This window comes from Micromys minutus, assembly GCF_963924665.1.
Source record: "Micromys minutus genome assembly, chromosome: 10".
NCBI lineage: Eukaryota > Metazoa > Chordata > Mammalia > Rodentia > Muridae > Micromys > Micromys minutus.
Genome location: NC_137979.1, coordinates 6,210,277 through 6,226,353, shown reverse-complemented (window position 1 = coordinate 6,226,353; position 16,077 = coordinate 6,210,277). Strand labels below are relative to the sequence as shown.

Genomic DNA, 16,077 nt, shown 5'->3' with positions numbered 1-16,077 from the left:
GGACAACTGAGATTCATGGACAAGGATCTATGGCCATGAGTTCAAATTTTTTTAAAGACTTATTTACATTGGTGTTTTGTCTGTATTCATGTCTGTGTAAGGGTACTGGATCCCCAGAAACTGTAGTCACAGACAGCTGTGACCCACCATGTGAGTGCTGAGACTTGAACCTGGACCCTCTGAGAGCAGGCAGTGAGTGCCCTTAACTTCTAAGACTTCTCTCCAGTCTCGAGTCCAAAATTTCTGTAACCAAAAAAAAATGAGACCTGTGCTGGGGGACCAGCCCTTTACAGAGTCAGACCAGACTCTAAGATACAAAGAGCAACTACACAAAAAGATGGCGGTAGGAGGTGAAGAAGTGAGAGCACAGGGCATGTCAACGTTATACAGAAAAGCTATCTGATATTTATTAAACTTAGTTTCTCCAGCTATGGTTTGGCATTATACAAAGCATCGTAATGACACAGTAGAGTTAAAAAGAGTTTTACAAATTGAAATGTGATACCCTTGTCTCCAAATATTTTAATTGCCATAAATTTGTTTAAAAATACACATTAAACGCATGTTTGACACTCTAAACTTTCTATAATCTCAATACCACAAAATACATATAATATACTATACAGATGTGGAAAATCTAGTTAGTATATAATACTTTGCTCACCATTAACAGCTTATTATGTGAAATGCACATACTGACTTAGAAATCCTAGCTTTTGAGCCCCAAAGTACCTCTGAAATTTAACATATTGCAACAAAATAAAAATCACAGTATATAATTGAAATTTTGGTTGAAAGTGTCAGATGCCTAGATATTTTGGATAAAAGAAACATAAGACAAAGATTGGATCATGTACAAGAAAAAGGCCTCTCTCCTATCAGCAACAGAGCCTTTCAGAAGAGTCACCAGGCCTGTACTTTATCAACCATGTTACTTCCCCTCCAAAACCCTCCCCAAATATCAAACCATTATTTACCAAATGATTTTAATTTCAAATAAAAAGATCTTCAATAAATATATAAGCATTTCCATCCTCCATATATAAAATTTCTCAGAATCATTCAAAACGGAGGCTAGGTAGAAATTTCCCTAACTGTGCTTACCAACCTAGTGTCTGGCCCTCAAGTGGGGCCTTTGCAGGCCCTGCCAACTGAGCCAGCGCTGTTGGCTAGCCCATCCCTACCCTCAACCACGCACTGTCAATGCTCATGTCAGTGATGTGCCAAGTGTGAGCATAACAGGGGGGACATCTCTGAATCAGCAACAAGCCCAACCATATGGACACCATGGCACTGGTCTGAAAGGCAGCACTTCCAAACTGACATCTCCCAGAGAGGTACAGAACAGGCAGAACACCCCAGTAGCTAAAAGCTGAGAAGAAACCTAACACAGAAGCAGCACAGCCAAAACCAAGTATTGTTAGGATTTCTGGGTGACAGCTTGTCCACATTCATCTGAGAGCTTTCTCCATGTTTAAGGATGATGATTTCTGCTGAGCTGATCAATGGCAGCAAGAGAGAGGCGCATGCAGACATTCCTGAAAATCAACTTCGTAAATATTAGCAATTTAAGCTGCTGAAACCTCCGACTACTTGAGACTTCCCCTGAACACCTTGTTCTAAACACCATTTACAAGACAAGTGTAGCTTCTTTTCTGTCCCCTGGCCCTGCATACTGCAGGCTCTTTTTCATTAGCCATGGGGTTCATGTAAACAGGAGTTCTGCAGACCAGCGTCCTCTTTCTCTACTTTCTTTTCTCACAGGGGTCTGCGTAGTGCATGCTGGTCTCAAACTGATAATCCAGGAGCTAGAACTAAAGCATGCACTACCACACCTGGTTCACCAGGTAACTTAAATGTACCTAGTTTTTGGAGAGTGTGTCTCAGTATCTCAGGCTCTCTGTCTATCAAAGGCTGACCTTTGCCTCTGGGTATGCACCAGCACTCCTGGCTTTCTCTAACCTTAAGAATTTGTTACTCACTGGCTTGGTTTTAGGGTCCAAATGCCTCCACTGATAGGCATTACAAATGTGACAGCTGGCCTAATCATCTTCCCAGACTCTCATCATTTTTTTCTACCGATTTCACTCACAGCAACACTAGGTGTACAATATTACTGGAAAAGAAGTCTGCCTCTCTAACTGAGATGTGAAGCCAGATGGGATTTGTGTTCCACATCTTAGAGGAATGAGTTACAGGAGTCTGGATCTGAATAAGGTGCTCTGGCTTTCCAAGTCACTTAGGTATTGTCTAAACACCATTCCACCTGCCTAAAACAGTCATCCTTAGTAGATGTCCTTGGGACCCAGACACCTACAGACTCCTATAAATCAAAATATACAATGAAGCCATTTTGTTCAATTAGCTATTGGAAAATTAAAATCTTTCCCACCCTGTAAGAGCCCTATTATACTACAGAAGGGCTCAAATATATTTCAAAAGTTAATTTACTACAAATCATAGTAATTAAGCTTTAACAATCTAAAGGAATACACATTGCATCCTTGAATGTTAATATATTCAAGGTGCCAAGAACAAAGTGTCTTAGATCAATTTAATAAATAATGTGGAAATAGTTGCACTAAGCTAAAATACTAAACACACACATTTTTGACAAACTAATTCATGTTTTCATACATACATACGTACATATATATAAAGTGTGTATGTGTACATAATTTTAAGATCCAAAGTCACATACCCTCATACCTAGAAGAGTGTACAGCATCCTCCTTCTCAACTGAGCTAGGCATCACCCAATGGAGCTATGACTGGTTGCACTGAAAACCCCTCTGAGCACCAGCCCCAGGCAGTGTTTGTATTCCTGACAAGAGCCTTTCTAGGCCCTGGCTACACAATGCAAGCTCATTCATTAAACGCCAATGTACCAAAGCTTCAGCTGTCAAATACAAATGATGCTCTCTAAGCTAGCTGATTAACCCTTTAACGAAAGAAACAAAAAACAATTTTAAAACAAAACAAAAGAACAACAGTTACTCTAAAGCCACAAGTGCAGCCCAGATGCCTATAAATCCCTAGCACAAGACCTTCCCAGAAAAAAAAAAAAAAAAAAAAAAAAAAAAAAAACAGCAATTGTGGACTCGTGCACACATTACTCTGAATTGCTTTTATATAGGAGAATTAAATCAGTAGTGGTCAATCTTCTCCATTCAGCAGCTATATCTGTGACTTTATTTGAAGCACTTACTGATAATAAAGTGACTTCATAACTTCTTGCCCAGAAAAAGGTGTCACTGAGCAAGGAAAGGGCTAGGTGCTCTCCAGCCAGAATGGGACATGGGCTAGGCTGTGCAATCTTGAATGCCTGGAGGGGAGTGATCCCCACAGCCCAGCCTTTCCCAGGGAGGACTACTGTGGCAGCTGCGTCCCTGTGATCATGTGAGGTGCCTGTCCAGAGTCCAATGGTGCATGCTGCTGCCTCCTGGCACAGAAATGTGATCTTAACAGTGAACTCAGTATTAACGATAGTTGCTATTTCTATTACTAACTATACAGTGAATACAAGTTTCAGACTAAGTTTGTAGCCACTTAACAAATCAGCTTTAAATGGCTAAAAAACACTGAGGGCACCTACTGAGAAGGGAGGAATAGTCACTTGTAAAGGAGTCCAAGGTATGTGCTGGACATGACCGAGACAAAACATCTAAGAAGAGACACAAAGAAGAGTGTAATCTCACACACTAGGACATCAAAAATGCAATCACTTAGGATCAGAGTGTGATCCATTGCCTGTTCCTACCTGGTGAGGAAAACCCTCCACAATGAAAGGTTTAACAGTTTCATTCTCCAAGAACTGACAGTTTTAAAGAGAAAGCATCTTAAAGCAGCACCGTAAACATGTAGGAAGTCTGCTTTAACGTGAGAGCTGCTCTAGAGTGTGCTGCACACAGACCACAGAGCAGAGCTGGAAAGCAAAGCCCAGCACTGCAGCTGCTGAAGGCCGAAAGCATAGAGGGTGCTTGTTGTTATTCCCAGACTTCCCTGACTGGGGACCAGAGTGGGAGAGAAGAGGCAAGGAAGGACACACGACTTGTTAGACCACGGCGGTTACTAGCACAAGAGAGGAAGCGATGATGGCCTCTGAAGAATATTCTTTAAGTACACTATGATCAAACTAGAAAGTTACAGAGGCAATGTCTCCAAGGGAAAATGTTAAATTCAGCATAAGCTGTAGGTATCAACCCTCAACACTATGTAAAAATTAATGAGACACAAAGCAGTTAAGCTCTGTAACTGTGAGACTGCAGGACAAAGTTCACGATCTTCAGATACAGGCGGGGAAGGAGCGTAGGCGAGGACTCGAGACACGGCCGCAGTGACAATTTCTGTCCCTCTTCCCCTTTCTATTCAAGTCTCAACAATTATCTGCTAAGAAAAGGGAATTTTTCTCCCTCATTGGATGAATTTTTGGAATGAGAAGGAAAGCCATTTTCTGAAGCAGCATTATACCCAATTGATTACACTAAGTCAGGTACCAAAGCACTAGCTTTTCTGAAGGAATCTATCTTAATGTGACTCTAAAGGAAGATTTAAAATCAAAGAGAATTTGAAATTATTATTGTAGAGGACCAACCATGCATGGCAAATCTGGTCCCAGCATAAAACTTTTATCTGTAAACAATCCATAGAGTTACCATTTAAAGTTAAGATTTAAGGCACACCAGACATGACGGTCAATAAAAAGAAGTATAGAGGAAGAGAGACATTCCTCGCCCTTCACTGCTATACGCACCTTGTCGGCAACAGGAGTTTGATAAGGACTGAGCTGGCTTCCTAAGCACTATCCCCATTTCCCCCTTTCCAAAAAAGCTCACACTGAGCCAAGTTAGGTACTTTTCTAGTATATATTTTCTTTCTTCTTTAATGCTACAAGGGATCATGTAGCTCAGGATAGCCCCAAACTCACTGTCTAGCTTTATGTAGCTTGAGGATGACCCTGACGTCCTGATCCTCCTGTCATCACTCCTCAATGCTGGGGTTGCAGACACGCACAACCATGCCCAGCTGCTGCGTGAGTCTTCTGATCCTGTCAAAGGGTCCATCACTGATGAGGATCTTTGGAAAGAGAAATTCATTAACTCCACATTAAACACTCCAGTTACTGCATTGTCATATCTGAGCATCACAATCTCTCCACCATAGGGGAAATCTGCAGACTTTAACCTTCAAACATTATCAGTGAATACAGGCTGCAGCCTTCAGAAACTGGAGTAACTTATTCTGTTTCAATGAAGTGTCCAATGAGTAAAAGGAAAAAGAATATAAGGTTTTAATAAACTCATAGTTTAAGATTGTCCTTTATGAAGCCATTCAATATCACGTGCTTCCCAGCAAATCTGCTCTTTTGTAATGCATTAGATGCAATGTAGTCACCTTGTGATTGCTAGTGTTACTAACACACATTCACAGTTTTGAAATAACGCATACCAAATCAGACCCACTCCATTCTGCACCCATGTAGAATGCCATCTTCTCATGTTTAAATGACTTTTCCCATGTGGAAGAGCATCCTTAATACCAAGCATAAATCCCACAATAACAGGGCTGTAGTAAGATTTGAAGGAACAGAGGTGAGTAGCTGTAGAGAGAACAAGTCCTGTCTTGGACAAGCCAACCCTTAGCTTAGAAGACATTAAGTAACACAGCTCCCAAAATATATAAATAAAACGCCTACTATTTATGCTAAATATTCAACAGAATAAATTTATAGGCAGAAACACTAAGCTTTAAACAAGCTCCAATCTGGGAACTTGAAAAAAATAAAAATAAATAGAATTTTACTTGATTATTTATGAATTGCAACTGGAATTCCAATTTCTAAAACCATCTTGCTGATGGACTGCAGGTTTAGAAGCATTTAAATACTTGTCACACTGGGAATATTGAAAGGGTCAATTGATTTGATGGCTTTGGGTTATAGAAACAACAACATAAACCATTCCTCATTCTTAGTGTCGACTAGGTGGTGTGCTATGGCAGTTTTCCTTTGTGATGTGACACAGTGCTGTGGAAAGATCAGAGGCAACGAGAGCATGTTCAGTTCAAGATATCAGCTTGGCATCCTGCCGAAGCCAGTGCAGTCCCTGCCGGGTGTAACGAGCCAGATCTGTCATGATGCTTGCATTAAAGATGAGAGGGCCCATCACTTTGTCCAGTTCAGCAAAGAATTCTAGAAAATTAAAAACATTCATTAAGTATCACACATTCTTCACTGAATACCATAAAACAGCATGTCTCCCACACTAAAGGCCTCTATAGGGTTTCAGGTTCAGGAAGGAATACATTTTAAACAATGTATGGTAATGAATTCCAGGTGAATTCCACTGACAAAAATTGTCAACTGCTATGACACATTAAAAATGGAGGCCCACTGGCACATGTGCAGTGCCCCACTAGATTACCTAAAAGCACTCTCTACCTGCACCAATAAATCCCTTCTTTTTAGCCAGAAGTTTAAAAACTGGAAGGACAGAAATAAAAAGATTCTTCCTCAGTGAGCAACAGAGGCTCTACATCAGGATGGCGTGAGTGGGAAGGGTGAACAATGTCCTAGGATCTGCTTCCAATGTAGTTTTGGAAGCAGGAATGAAGTGCTTGAATACTTCTCTGAAAAGAAAGCTTTTAGATGTGCAGAGAAAAAGAATTGTTAGCGACTAACCAATAACCAAGTGAGGCAAGAAATGATCAGCCACTTTAGGTGAATGTCTCTACGGAAATTACAACTAATGAAAGCAGAAGGAATGCCAGAACAGAATACAGATGCTGGCTTTCCTCCTCCCTGAATAGGGTTTCACACAGCTCAGGCTGCCCTGAACTTTCAATGATCACCTCAAACTCATGGTCCTTACAGGTTCTGATCCCAATTCCTGGAATTACAAGCAGATGAAGTGCAAGTTTCTGGTTGTGTCATGTGATACAGACTCATGATGTTTGGAGAGGACATAAGTAGGACTCAACAGACAGCGATGGGGACGCTTGCACGGCTGGCTGTGCAACACTTCATGGTCTCTCATCGTCACTGATTTTCACTTTATTGAGAAAGACACCAGCAGAGAACTCCCAGCATTGCAGCTGGTCCTGGTCATTCCCACTGACTCATGCCAATTCGGCAGAGGCCTGGCGGTTCCTGCTGAATCGTGCCAACAATGCTGTTTGGTGACACTTTTGAACTGCACTGTTGGTATCCTGACAGCAGAGATTGGAATCGCCCCAAAGAATCACTTCTAAACAGGTTTACCATTTACAGGTTTACTATTCACCTTCTTTTCTCCCCTACCTTCGGATGGTGGGCTAGAAAAAGGGTCAAAATTAAAGAATAAGGGCCCTTATTAAAGAAGGTTTTGAAAAAAATCTAAGCCTACAGGCAACTACCACTATGCCTGTCATACAATGAATTTTTTATTTCCTAAAAATAGTCCTAGGCAAGAGTCATCATGGGTGTCAAAAGTATAAGTTAAGGTTTAAAAGAAATCATGCTTATTAAAGGGACACTACATATTAACCTATTGATCTTAAAATTTTTAAAAATTTTTTAAATTTAAGTTTCCAACTTGCAATCCTTCTGAGACTATAGGCCTACTTCACCATGCTCAGTCTGATGATTATTCATTTACTTACTTCCTTATTTGGGTTTTTTGAGATAGGGTTTCTCTATGTAATGGCCTTGGCTATCCTGGAACCTGCTCTTAGATCAGGCTGGCTTTGAACTCAGAGATCCACTTGCCTTTGGTCTTCCAAGTGCTGGGATTAAAGGCATGTCCTACCACCAACTGGCTCAAGTCTGATGAATCTTGATATCAATACAGGGTAAAACTTGTGATGATTTGAAAAAAATGGGTCCCATAACTTCGTAGTCAGTGAGTTAGGAGGTGTGGTCTTGTTGAGGATGTCTATCTCTGTGGTCAGGCTTGGAGGTCTCAGAAGCCCCAGCCAGGCCTAGTGGCATCACTGTTTCTTCCTGCTGCCCACAGAGCCAGAAAACTCTGCTGCTTCTCCAAACCATATCTGCCTGTGTGCCACCATGCTTCCCACCATGATAACTGACTAAACCTCAGAACTGTAAGGCAGCCCCAATCAAATGGTTTCATTAGTAAGAGTTGCAGTGGTCATAGTGTCTGTTCACAGCAACAGAACAGTAACACAATACCTTAGGTATCTAGGTATATCCTAATAAGATGCATCACTTAGAGCATTATATTTAAATACTAACTTGAATCTAATCAATAGAAAGGAACTAGGACAGATAAAATAACAAATGTAATGGCAGCATGAGGAAGTAATGGTCATATGCAGAATGACATCAATGGCATGGCCAAATAAGGGAAAGAGCTACTCAAGACACAAAATGCAGCATTGAGACCTTGTTTGGATACTATACAAAACAAGTCCAACTGCTATATTTTTAATGGTTCTCTCTTACATTTATCTGCTGAGGATGTGTCACCGTGCACGTGTGTGAGTCAGAGGAAAACTCTGGACTCTTCTCAACTTTCACCTTTCTTTTGTGGTCAGCACCTTTATCTACTAAGCCACTTTGCAGATCCCAACTGCATTATTGTTTAAGGTATATTTGAGACTACTGGGGAAAGTTGATGGCAGACAAGGTGCTGCCTCCTGAGCTACAGTCAATATGCTGAACAGGGAGATATTTGTCTTACACCAAGAACTATGTCTACTTTAGCTTGTGTCAGCAGTACACAAAAGCTGTTTGTCTATGTTCCTCACATCAGTCCATCTGTTCCCCACCCTTCACGTTAGGAGACTAACCAGGGCCTTATGCATGCTGGGAAAGTAATCCAACACGGAGCCATGCACAGCCCAAGGGTATTTTAACCACATCTAGTCACATTTAGAATGTAGCTAAGTAAAGGAGGTTATTAGCAAATTGATGATTGCCTTTAAACCACGAAATAAATAGTCTCCATACATTTAACTATTACAAATGTTTCTTTTAACTATTCTATCATCAAAGTTTATCCAGTGCCCAACAAACCTTTCTGTTCTTTGGAAAGCTGTTCAGCTTGGTCCCAAATTTCTGTGGCATAGAGAAAGTTGGATGTAACCTGGACATAGCTTGCTGCCATCTGGTGGATTTTCTGTGGAATGGTTACTGAAGAACCACTTGCTGAAGCACTACTTCCCCCTGAAGAGTAACTTCCAGAATTGCCTGGTGACAGCTTTGGAGAAACAGGAGAGGGCATCCCAACAGCTTTGCTATACACAAACAGAAACAGAGGCTTATTTACACATACAGTGAATATGATGAAATCAGCATGCTACAGGATGGAAGTCATCCTGGGTTCCTGTCTCAAAAGAACAAATTAAAAAGGACACAGTTCAGTGGGAGACCACTTGTTAGCATGCAAAAGGCTCTGGGTTTTACATCAGCCCTGGGGATCAGTAGACAAGGGAAAATAAGCAAATGTCAACTCATATTAACATAAAGATTACATAGATATTCTCAGAAAATGAAATGTAAAAGTTTGCAGGGTGTTTGTTTCCCTTTTGGGTGTAGGTGGAAGGGGCTAATGTGGAAATGGAATATAAATCAAAGTCAAAGTGCTGTGCTCTAGCAATGCAAGGATCTGAGTGAAGTTAAAACCATGTGACAAATCTAAATAACTATGACAATCAGCCTGAGAAGAATTGAGGTACTGTTAAAAACTTAAGTGGGGCCTGGTGGGATGGCTCAGGAGTAAGGGTGCTTGTCACCAAGCCTGACAACATAAGAACATCTATGAACCTATACAGTAAGAGAGGAGAAACAAAACCAAAGCAAAAGCCAACTCAGATGTCAGAGTTGTTGACATGTCTCATTCCTAACCTTTCCAAAAGTCTTTATATTTATAATTATTAAATTGGAAAGAAGAATTAAAAAAATACTTTTCTAGAGGCAAATCTCAGTAGGAAGACATGCAAAAGGTCCTGGGTTCAATTCCAAACATCATAAAATAAAATTTAAAGTACCTTACAAGAGATTGTAATATTTTAAAAGTAGCAGCCATTTTGCTGTCCATTTCTACTCTGATTCACAAATAAATTAATCAAAATATTTCAGAGAACAAAATTGTACCTACCTCCCCAAGCCAGGTGAAGGTGCTTGAGAATTACTGTAAGAATTCTGCATGGAAAAAAATAAATGATTTTAACAGCAATATATAACTTTTAAAGCATCTTCTAAAGTGTTGGGTTAAGATTGATTTTAAGAACTTTTTAAACACTGGAGTGAGTTCAAGGTCAGCTTAGACTATCACAGAAAAAGGAACATGAGGCTAGTGGTTAAGAGGGACTGTTGTGGGCTGGAGAGATGGCTCAGTGGTTAGAGCACTGACTGCTCTTCTAGGGGGTCCTGAGATCAATACCCAGCAACCACATGGTGGCTCACAACCATCTGCTATGGGATCTGATTCCCTCTTCTGGTGTGTCTCAAGACAGATACAGTGTACTCATATACATAAAATAAATAAATACATCTTTAAAAAAAAGAAAGAAAGAGTGACTGCTGCTCTTTCAGTGGATCTGGCTTTAGAACTCAGCACCCAAGTTGGGCAGCTCACTCTCCTCCAAGTGATCTGGGTTTTCCTCTGGCCTCTAAGAAAACACACACACACACACATACACACAAATCTCTTTTTTTAAGAGTTATTTATTTTTATTTTCAGGAGTATGCTGTCACTGACACACCAGAAGAGAACATTATATCCCATTTCAGATGGTTGTGAGCCACCATGTGGTTGCTGGAAATTGAACTCAGGACTTCTCCATTAAGTCACCTCTCTACCCCAAATAAACCTTTAAATGTTTCAGTATTTTTTTATGTACATGTGTTTTTGCCTAAATGTATATCTGTTTATCACATGCATTCCTGATACCCTCAGAGGCTAGAAGATGTCAGATCCTGTGGAACAGAGTTGTAAGTGGCCGTGTGAATGCTGGGAAGTGAATCTGGGTCTTTGGGAAGAGCACTAAGCCACCTCTCCAGCACAATGAATCTTTTAAAAACAACAACAAAGAGTGTGTGAATGCACAACAGAAAGAAGTTACTAGGTGAAAAGCTAGGTTGTTTTAGAAGACTTCAGATGATGCAAAGAAACAATGAGTAGCTGGGCTTGGTGGTCCACACCTTTAATGCCAGTACTTGGAAGACAAAGGCAGGTCTCTGTGAGTTCGAGGCTAGCCCAGTCTACAGAGTAAGTCCAGATAGCCAGGGCTATTACACAAAAAAATCCTATCTTGAAAAACTGAAGAAAAAGAAAAAAGGAAAACAAAACGATGAATAACAGAGATAAATGAAAGGAAGAGGGGGAAAAACCCCACATGGAAACAAGTCATATTATATACAAAAGCAGGCAGAAAAGAGAACACCCATGACCCATCCCGGCTGTATAAAAAGGGGTTTAGACAAGGAATAAGAGATGCTTGAGGAACTTGTAGGCCAGACCTTGAGCCTATAGGAAACAGTAAGTTATGGAGGAGTTTTAAAGTCCTGACTACAACAGGATATGAGGGAAAATTTATATGACACTAGCTTGGAATTATTTTAAGAAAAGGAAGATATTAGGAGTATTACAATGACTTTGTCTGGGCTGGGTGTGTGGGTTGGGCACTTGTTTACAATGCGCAAGCTCTGGGTTTGATCCTTAGTAGGGTAAGGAACAAAGCAAAACAAGGTTAATAGTTTAAAGAAAGGTAGTAAAAATGCAAAGAACATTTTCTGGTATAGGCCTGGCTATCGTCTATAGCTATGAAAATGTTGTAGTTCACTACACACTGGAAGGCTTTCCTAAGAAAGCAAACATTCCTGAGATTCTCCAAGCATGATGTGCTTAGATATGAGAGGATCTCTGGGGCGGAGGGAAGGCAATGGACCATGTTATACACACTTACCTTCAGGTGCTCAGTCAGTGTCTTGGAGTACTTCAGAGCATTCTCCTTCTTCAGTTTGAACAGCCTCAGGTACAACAATGACTGGCATCTCAGGCTAGGCAATGGGAAAGGGTAGTGTATTTAGACAGGGCTACATCTACAAGCAGTTTTCCTATTGTGTAGGAATATAGAGTTGGCTTCATGTGAGCAACCAGGGCCCATTCTTCCCCACAATCCTGCCCCTGCCTATGCTGTCACCTCCAGGGCAAGTCTTCAATCTCCCAACCATCTACTCTTATAGAGTAGATGATTCTTTACTTTTTGAGACAAGTTCTCTCTATTCTATCTTCCTAGATATCCTGAAACTCTGTATATGTAGACCAGACTGACCTCAAACTCACAGAGATCCACCTGCCTCTACCTCCTGGGTACTGGTATTAAAAGTGTGGGCCACCATGCCTAGCTTAAGTATTCTTTTCTTTCACAGGATTTGTTTGCATATTCATGTGATTGATTAGTTTCTATCTCTTCTTATTGATGTTTAGACTTCGTAATGTGCAGAGTAATGTCAGAGAGTTTACAGGTACATTTCTAGTGTAATCACAGCGTCTGGTCAAGTATGCAACTTGAATAAGTGAACAGATATCTCTCTAGAAAAAACCCAAACTGGGGTGTGGTGACTTGAATATGTTTGGTCCATGGAAAATGACACTATTAGGTGGCATATCCTTGTTGGAGGAAGTGTATCACTATTGGGATGGGCTTTGAGGTCCTGTGGCTTCTTTTGGATGCCTTCTGATCAAGAACTAGATGTAGAACTCTCAGCTCCCTCTCTAGCACCATGTTTACCTGCCTCCCACCATGCTTCCTGCCATGCTGATACTGGATTGAACCTCTCAAACTGTAAGCCAGCACCAATTAAATGTCTTCCTTTATAAGAGTTGTCTTGGTCATGGTGTCTGTTCAAGGCAATGGGAACCCTAACTAAGACAAGGGGCATGTATACAAAGAAAAGCTTTCAACAGTGGTCACTGAATTCAGTGGAGGGTTCTAGCATTAGTCCTACTCCAGCATTTTCATCAAGAGGGCAGTGAATTAGAGACAGGAGCCTAAAATCCTTCAGTAGAGGTTTGAGCTTTTTCCTGTTTGACTGTTTATGATGTAGCTGTGGAGACTGATTCAAGAATAATACTCATAAAAGCACACACGGCACAATTCACCAAGGAACTGCCTGTCTCCCAGCAAAGGCTAGAAGACCAAACACTTACCAAAGTACTGTGAGTCTCTTGTCTGCAGCTGTAGCATCTGGTGCCAAATAATTCTTTAATTTCATAGTGTATCTATGAATGAAGATAAAAACCAAATCAAGTACAACAGAATATTTCACCTTGATCTTAGAACTTATGTTCTCAAAATATCAGAATTAACTCTTAAATAAATCACCCACTAAAATCTTCCCCAAGGAAGGAACACTAAGTATCTTCTCAGTTCACTATATTTGGTTAATCAAATAACTAAGTAACAACAATAAATGATAAAGATATTCCAATGAAATTCCCCACTTACTTAATGAGTTCCACCGTGTCTGAGTACATAGGGAACGGGGACTTGGATTCCTGAGCATTCTTCTCTAATGCATTCCCACACTCAATGAAAGACACTACGGCATCAAGGTAGTACACGGCTTTCTCAAACCTATCAGACTAAAGGAAAACAGCACTAATTAGTGACCCACTGCAAATATAGACAACCAAAAGGAACACATGTTAAACCTACATATTAGCATGACAAAGCACATCAGGAAGAATATTTACATACCAAAGCATCTGCATTGTGTTTGAGTTTTTTTGCTTCTTGTAAATAATGGTCTGCTGAATAATTTCTGCAAAATAAATTTTTTTATAAATAAATATGGTCAACATTTCCTAAGAAAATTAATAAGTTGTTTTACTCTCTAGTATCTTACAATTTTCACATTCTCAAGAAGTGAAAGATTATTCAACATTTTATAACAATAATAAAGTATTAACAAACATCTCAATTCCCTGACAAATGTATATGGGTTAAGAACATAAATTATGGGGCACTATGGCAAATCTTCTACTCACATACACAGATCAAGTTAACAAGTACCAAACATTAGCTTACTCAAGTTTGGTTTCTTTTGTTTTTTAACTAGGATGCAGATAGAAGTACCTGCTGACAGAAGGCAAGAAAAGTAACATTGCTTATCTGAGAAGACCCTGTTGTCAGCATGGTACTGACAGCAGGAACAGCTCCAGGAAGAACATGCTTCCTGTCACTCTGGAGAGCCACTGGTTTTAAAGGAGTAGCTGGACTAAAGATGCCTTTCATGTTAAAATCTGAATATTCTGTAGGTCAGATATAAGTATTAACCATATAGGACCCGACATACTTAAGTGAGTTTATTATATGCTGACTGGAATTTCTAAAATGCATATACAAAGGTATATTTACCTCTTTACAGCTGGCACAGTGGCACATGCCTTTAATCCAAACACTTAAGAGGCTGAAACAAGCCAGCCTCTAAGAGTTGGAAGTCAGCCTGGTCTACATAGAAAATTTTATCTCAAAAAAAAAAAAAAAAAAAAAAAAAGCAAACAAAACCCACAAAATTTATCTCACCTGTCATCAAAGGCAAGCTTTGTTCTCCGAGGCTTTGAAGAATCAGGAGTTGGTGTAGATGGAGGACAATTAGAGGAGCTATTTGGAGCCTTCTCCTGACCAAAAGAATATATACAACTAAGTTGAAAATTGTCAGAAGAATGAAAATAAAACTAATCTCATTTCTTCAACCACTGCTAAAACAGAAACAAAATTCCAGTCTTCAAATTTCTTTGCTTTAAATTTAAAATTTTTAATTTTGCTTCTACTCAGCAGAAGATTAAGTTCATTTCATATAGCCAAACAGCTAAACAGACTGGGTTCACTTTATATAACCAAAATGTTCATTCTTATACTTACTAAGAGTCCACTGCATGCAAGGCACTAAGGCGAGGTAGTTGTTAAAACATAAGGAAGATACAAACCGAGTATCCAAACAGTGCTGGTTGGGGAGATGGCAGAGTGAGTAAGCACATGTGCTCTGAAGAGAGAGCCTGAGTATATATCTGCATAAGAGCTGGAATGCTGCATGTTCCTACAACACTAGGGTTGTGAGGAGAGAACAAGCAGATCAGGGAGCAGCAGTGCTCAAATAATGAGCCTCAGATTCAAGGAAAATAAATGTCTCAATAAAATAAAGGGCTGGAGAAGGCTCAGCATTTAAGAGCACTGGTTGCTATTGCATAGTACCTGGATTTGGTCCCAAGCACCCATGTCTTTTCTCACAATCACCTGTAACTCTAGTTCAAGGTGACCTCTGGCACCAGGCAAACAAGTGGTACATATCACACATTCACACATGCAAAACACTCATACACACTAAACAAAACAAAAAACTTAAAACCTAGAAAATAAGATAAAGTCCAATAGGAAACAGTATCAAAGGTCCTCCCTTGGCTTCTGCATACATGCATTAGCACACAACTGGGGTGGAGGTGGAGAGTGCTGCTCGCACATGTTCATACACACTCACACACACTCACACACACATACACTCACACTCACACACACACAGAGGGGGCGGCAGAGGGAAAGAAATAAAGGGCAGTACCACAGTACCACTGAGGAAAATAGATGCTAGGTGTGGTGGCACAGGCCTTTAACTCTAACACTCAAAAGATTTCTGTAAGTTCAAGAACAGCCCAGTCTACACAGTAAGTTCTGGGCTACATAGTGAGATCCTGACTCAAAAAAAAAAAAAAAAAAAAAAAAAAAAAAAAAAAAGAAAGAAAAGAAAAGAAAAACAAAAAGGGGTTTATTACTAAAGCCTATGTAACTATTTAGCATGGTTTTTAATTCTTCAACTACCTTCTGAAATAAGTGTTAATATTAGATAGGTAGTCTAAGGAATTGAAAAGATGGTTCAATGAATAAGAGCACTTCTTGCTCACCTAGAAGACTTGAGTTTGATCCCAGAAGCTCATAACTGCTTGTAAGTGCTGCTCCAGAGTATCTGATACTTATGGCCCCTAAGGACATGTCTACATAAAATATACAAATATATTCGAAAGATTTAAAATGAAAAAGAATCTTAAAAAAGAAAACAAACCAGTGTGAATATGAGGA

General features: G+C 40.0%; 1 protein-coding gene across 2 annotated transcripts in view; it reads right to left on the bottom strand.

The window, feature by feature from the left end:
• Positions 1-428: 428 nt before the first annotated feature.
• AFF4 (ALF transcription elongation factor 4) overlaps positions 429-16,077 on the bottom strand; it is a 69,415-nt gene continuing 53,766 nt past the window's right edge. For both annotated transcript variants that reach the window (XM_080922853.1, XM_080922854.1), the window contains 8 exons: positions 14,533-14,627; positions 13,705-13,768; positions 13,453-13,589; positions 13,155-13,226; positions 11,908-12,001; positions 10,098-10,141; positions 9,014-9,234; positions 429-6,190 (listed from right to left, as the gene is read on the bottom strand). In XM_080922853.1, the coding sequence (XP_080778979.1) occupies positions 6,063-6,190; positions 9,014-9,234; positions 10,098-10,141; positions 11,908-12,001; positions 13,155-13,226; positions 13,453-13,589; positions 13,705-13,768; positions 14,533-14,627 (855 nt within the window). In that variant the 3' untranslated portion in view covers positions 429-6,062. The remainder of the gene's footprint in view (positions 6,191-9,013; positions 9,235-10,097; positions 10,142-11,907; positions 12,002-13,154; positions 13,227-13,452; positions 13,590-13,704; positions 13,769-14,532; positions 14,628-16,077) is intronic.